Here is a 6000-nt window from a genome sequence, read left to right on the forward strand (position 1 = left end):
GAGAGAGAGAGAGAGAGAGAGAGAGAGACAGTAAACATCCTCTGAGTAAACAAAGATGACAACATGACCTTTAAAATAACTTGATGACAGTGATACCATGTGATGTTATAATACCATGACATCATATCCAAGATAGCCTGCAACTCTTACAGATAACTACCAAAATGACCAGCTAAGGAGATCAGAGGCGTTGTTAGGATCTTGAAACACTGGGGTCTCAGCCCAGCCCAGAAATCTTTAGATTTAGATAACTGCACCATTTTCAAGTTATTTTGGAGTAAAATGAATATAAGATGTGAGACACTGTGCTCTACCAATCCACTTTCTTTCTATGCTTAGCCCAGGGTCCACACTGATATCACAGCTACCCCTTTTCCACCACGGTAGTTTGAGGGCTGGTTCGGAGCCAGTGCCTAATCTTGAACCAGTTCTTCACGTTTTGACAGCCAAAGAACCGGCTGTGAGTGCAGGCTAGCTAGATCAGTGGTTCTCAAACTGTGTGCCGTCACACACTGGTATGCCTTGGGAGCTGGCCAGGTGTGCCTTGGAATTAGTCTTATTTATGATGACTTACATAGCTATAATCATATGAAAAGGTGTGCCTTGGAAATACTTGCTTTCATAAATGGTGTGCCTTGTGACAAAAATGTTTGAGAACCACTAAGCTAGACTAGCTAGCTAGCTAAAGAGCCCTCCTCTTTACCAACCTGAGCTTGTAGATGAGGCAGTGGCACTCTCATGTCCTGACTCATCTGCTGCTACAGCAACAGGAGATTACTCTTCCTCCACCTCCTCTCGCCTCGCCTGCGCCTCGTTGCCTTCATCCTTCTTCTTTTTGGAAAAGCTTCTCATATCCATAGCCTTCAAGTCTTGCCTTGGTGAATTAGCTAGCTATCACCAGATGCCAACAATAACAAGCTCTGTAACCAGTGTGCTCTCTCACAAAAATGCATGCGTGCCAAGTAGTGTGAAGGATGACACACAGAGGACCCAAAATGTACTGGTGTTTTTGATCAGTGATATCATATTATTTTTGAGGGCTTTAATGCATGATTGGATTGACAGATGAATAGATCCAGGGCTATATTTTGATTATTCTAATTTTTGTAAAATAAATAAATAAAATAAATAAATAAATAAATAAATAAATAAATAAATAAAATAAAATAATGAATAGTAATAATTTTGAGATCAAGGGCTGTTTGTAGCCTCAGATGCCCAGATACTACTGAAGGAGACCTGAGTGGTACAAAATAGACTGAAAGCATGTGAATCAGAACAGGTTTGGTTGATGAGTCAGTTCAAGCCATTAGCATCTCATCAAGGTCATGAATAATATTGGAGGGCAGGCTCAGACACCTGTTCTTTCAGCTACTATGGCCAGGGGAAGAGATCTCAGTGATGGTGAAACAGGGGTGATTGCTGGGACATGATTAACAGGACGTTCAGTGATGAAGACTTCTCAAATTACTGATAATTCATCAGGAAAAACAGCAAACAGTGACACTGGCACAGAGGTCTGGGAGAAAGACGTCATTATCTAGCGTTCCATCCAGAGGAGTCAGTGTAGAAGGGTTGGGCTCCAGAACACATGCCCTTTCTTACACCTAAAGATTCAGGTTTCAAGCAAAGCTAAGCATAGAATACAGGCAGTACTTTACTGAGCAGTGAGAAAAAGTCACATAGTAAATACTGTGTTTGTGGAGCACACCAAAAGACAGCACATGTGGAACACGCCAAAAGAAACTTGCTGTTTCCAGGGACTTGAACGCTAGTCAACACAAAGCCATACTGAATGATCTCTTTGTCCAGTGGCGCTGCTATTCTGCCCTGGATTTTTATCTTTCTGGATGACAATGGAAAAACACGTCCTCAGGGTTTGAGCAGCCTATGGATGATTTCATGACTTTGTAACTATGTAAACTTTTATTAACACAGACATGCACGCGCACACACACGCGCGCGTGCACACACACACACACACACACACACATATATATATACTCAATCCGTTTCACTACAAAAAGTGTATCAGTACAACACATGTTTCCACACAGAGTCTGTTTCTCCTTTCTTGCTTCACATTAATATTTTCATCGTGATCTCTCAGATGCTATTTTATTCAAGAGCACTATGAACAAGATTGTATTAATCAAGGTACTTACTCATGTTTAAGGTTAGAGTTTTGGGTTCAAATGAAGAACAGTAACATTTTAACTTTTCATACTACAGTGCTATTCTAATGATATTTCCTATGTTTATGAAAATAACATGTCATGATTTATATGCTGAATATTGATCCTCATCTCTAAGTAGCAGTTCTAACTGTTGTAATTTGCATTGGTGAACCTAATGCTGTCATGATGACATTAGCCAGATTTCAATTAATTTTCAACTAAACCAATGTCTTAACCAGATGTCTGGACCAGACCCTGAGACAATGTTTTTCTCCCTTCATCAGTAAGTTCTCACCACTGTGTACAAATTCTGCTATTGGGATACTAATCGTGCCATAGAGCATTTATATATTGTTTGTCTTAAGTTCCACCTGCCAGTGTTAGCCCCTGAAAGTACATCCTAAATTCTATAATTGTTAATTGATGCTGAATCCTGGAACCATTCCTGCTCATGAAGACCTCATCTCTCAGTGACAGTGCCAACTCCCTTGGCTTACACCATAAGCCTGATGGAGACGCTACTGAGCATGATTCATGGCCGCAGACCTGCCCGACTGGACGGCCTCTCCTGACGTACCCAGCTAGCATTCTCCATTTTGTCAGCCCCTTGACAAATAAGAGAGAAGAAGCAGTAAGACACAGAGAAACGAGTGCTCACAAAGAGGGATTACACACAAAAGAAAATCAAAGGTGCTGTCAAAAAGTGGCAGGACATGGGAAGATAAATGGAGAATATGTATGGTTGGGGTGTCAAATGGGAGTGACTGTGCACAGGCCTTGATGAAATGTGTACATGTAAGTAAACAATTGTTTGTAAACAATTGTTGGACTGTTGAGGAGAAAAACACTAAAGTGCATTCAGAGGATGATATTATATTCTTTTTGCCTTAAAATATTTGCTTACTTTGTTAAGGGATAAAATTGATACTTTTTCATAAAACTTCAAGAATCACTACACACATGGTGTTACAATTGTTTCCACCATCTGTGCTTGCCCAGGACCATGATTACTTTGATTAATTATGAATTCAAATTTCTTTTCCGACACCAGCTTTCGTGGTTTGAGAAAATATTGCATAAGAAAAGCCATCTATAAAACAAACTCCTTAAAATGGACAGAGCTAAGGATTCACTTTCCAATCAGTCTCCTGTGACAATGTGACACCACAGTGAACTCTGCTCTCTATGTCTGGGCCAAAGCACAATTAAGAGATCATTGTGTGAGGGTGATTTTTTTTTTTTTTTCAGACAAAGTGAAAAGGATGCTGAAGCATGAGGCAGCGCTCCCAGTACCGATCGGCATGCTGTGATGCAGGCAGAGCAGAAGGAGGAGGAGGAACAGAGGAAGGAGGGGCAAATGCTGGAACAGACTGGCTGATTCTCTTCACGCTCAGTCTCTCTTCAGCGTGTGGCAGAGCAGTTTCACTCGCTCTGCCTCTCTGACAAAAACACCGACTCTTGCTTGTTCATTTTTTTTCTTTTTCAAAAAGGGGAAAGAAGGCACTGTTTTCCTTGCACTTTGCTGAGACCATGATGCCCTGGAGAAGGAGTAAGTTTGTGCTTGTGGAGGATGATGCAAAGAGCAAACCCAAGAGCCTGAGTGCTGGACTGACCTATCACTCTCTGCTATCTTCTCTGCTTCGCTCCTGTCCTGACCTGTTACCTGACTACTCCTTCCACTGGCTGGGTAGCATCTTTCAGAGCAAACGGCAGAAAGTGGAGCTCAACAAAGAGGAACCCACCTACAGTGTGCGTTACCTTGGAAGTGTTGTCACCATCACGGCAAAAGGGGAGGGCTGCACACAAGAAGCAGTGGCCAAAATCTGGACACGTAGCAACTTTGGAGAGCAGAGTGCCAAAATGAAGCTGACCGTGGGATCACATGGTATCCGTCTGGGTGCGGACAAGAATGCCAAGAAGAAGCCCACGCACCTTTACTCGCTCAACCGCATCACTTACTGCACGGCAGATCCGTACCGACCCAAGATCTTTGCGTGGATCTACCGGCACCAGGTGAAGAACAAGGCGGTGGTACTACGCTGCCACGCGGTCCTGGTGGCCAAGGCGGAGAAGGCCAGGGCGATAGCACTGAGTCTGTACCAGAACTCCACCTCCGCCTTCAGTGAGTTCAAACGCCTCAAACGCCAGAGCGACTTCCGGCACTGCCAGCAGCAGCTTCTGGGGGAGGACATGGTTCCCCTCATCCCTAGACGGAGGCTCCTAAATGGACAGTGCCACTATCAGCCTCCGACTGACAAGCCCAGCAGTGCCACCCGCCTCTGCTCCATCACTGAGGAGGATGAAGAAGAGGAGGAGGAGCAAGAAGAGGAAGAGAGGAAAGACGAGAACTTGGGCTGTGCGGAAACAGGGAAGGTTGACCTGGCTCGGCCAGATGAGAAGGACCTGGGACCAATTGTTAACGGACTGGACAATTGCTCCATTGAGGGTGATGAGGAGGGACAGATGACAATCAGCACGCTGGTGTGACGGAGGACGAACGTGGCTCTGGCATTTAGGAGCCTCAGCCTTCTCTCCTTCCACCCACTTTTTCCTGTTTGTCCATAGACGCGCAGTGAGCTGTCTCCCTGGAACTTTTCCTACCTCTGTGTCGGGATCAGGAGCTGAGAGAGAGCATCCATCAGCGATATCTGTGCCTCCCAGAGAGGAAGGGCTTGGACAGAACTGGAGCTGTGCAATGATGGACATTTTTTAAAGAGAGAGAGTTAAACGGTGTTTACAGATAAAAGCACAAGTAAAAGGGGATAATCAACAAACCGATTGGACTGAAAAAACACACCGAACATACACCACACACACACCACACATACACACACACACACACGCACACACACACACACACACACACGAAAACTCCCCTGACGTGCAGAACTTAAACTGCAAGCCAACCGAAAGTGAAGCATTGCTATTAAAGTTTTGCTGATCCTTCAGTGTGAGTAGAAGACATTTGCTAAAGAATATTTAATTTTGAGAGTGTATTTGTATAAAAAATTGTATACATTTTGTTTAATATGAGTCAAAGCAGTCCCTGCTGTGTTGTTGTCCTGTTGACCTTTGAGAGCACGCTCAGCATCCAAAGAGAGTGCTATGCAGGTTTATTGGGGCTGAGAAGAGAACTAATGAATGAGGGCATAATTTAGGATTTGAGCCATTGACTTGACATGTTTATTGCTGACATTTGTTTACGTTCTGGTCATTATTTATGTGCATGACATGGAAAACATTGCCACTGACGTTTGAAGGCAGGGATTTTTGAGTCTTACATGCTCAGTTGTGCGCTGTGATGTGTGTTTGCTCTTCTTTTTTTTTGTAATTCCTGATAACCAGTAGAACAGGAAACCTTTCTCCATTGTTCTTTAAAGGTAAGAAAGCTTTATGACCCTGAATTAATAAACAAACTCTAAGCGTACTGATTCCATAGACTCGTGGGAAAAAAAATCCTGTGTATTTTCTGTCATTCACAGTACTATAACCCGTTTGTTGCTTGGAAAGCTCTTAATGTTTTTACCTGAGGTTTATGTAACAGGAAAGTACTAAAGGGTTTTATCTCAAACAGTTTTATAATTTTTCTGAATAAATCTTTTGAGAGTATTGTCAGTGTATGTAATGCAAAAGTACACTAAAATGATTCATTTTTAAATAAAAACAATCAAAATAAACTCCATAGCTTATTTCTCTCTGTGAACTGTCATTTTAGTGCATGGATTTTTCCAGAACTACTTCTTCTTCTTTCTTTTTTTTTTTCTAAATCTGAAAAAGGCACTCTCATCCTGAAAGATGATGTGGAGTCTCACCACCTAAAAGC

The 6000-nt window shown here is 42.8% G+C and overlaps 1 protein-coding gene across 1 annotated transcript; it reads left to right on the top strand.

Annotated features, from left to right (window-relative positions):
* Window positions 1-3707: 3707 nt before the first annotated feature.
* Window positions 3708-4664, top strand: fam43b (family with sequence similarity 43 member B). Its single transcript, XM_030770078.1, has one exon. It carries the CDS (start codon window positions 3708-3710, stop codon window positions 4662-4664), a length of 957 nt encoding a protein of 318 aa, XP_030625938.1.
* The last annotated feature ends 1336 nt before the right edge of the window (window positions 4665-6000 follow it).

Source organism: Chanos chanos, chromosome 3 (assembly GCF_902362185.1).
Source record: "Chanos chanos chromosome 3, fChaCha1.1, whole genome shotgun sequence".
NCBI classification, from domain to species: Eukaryota; Metazoa; Chordata; class Actinopteri; order Gonorynchiformes; family Chanidae; genus Chanos; species Chanos chanos.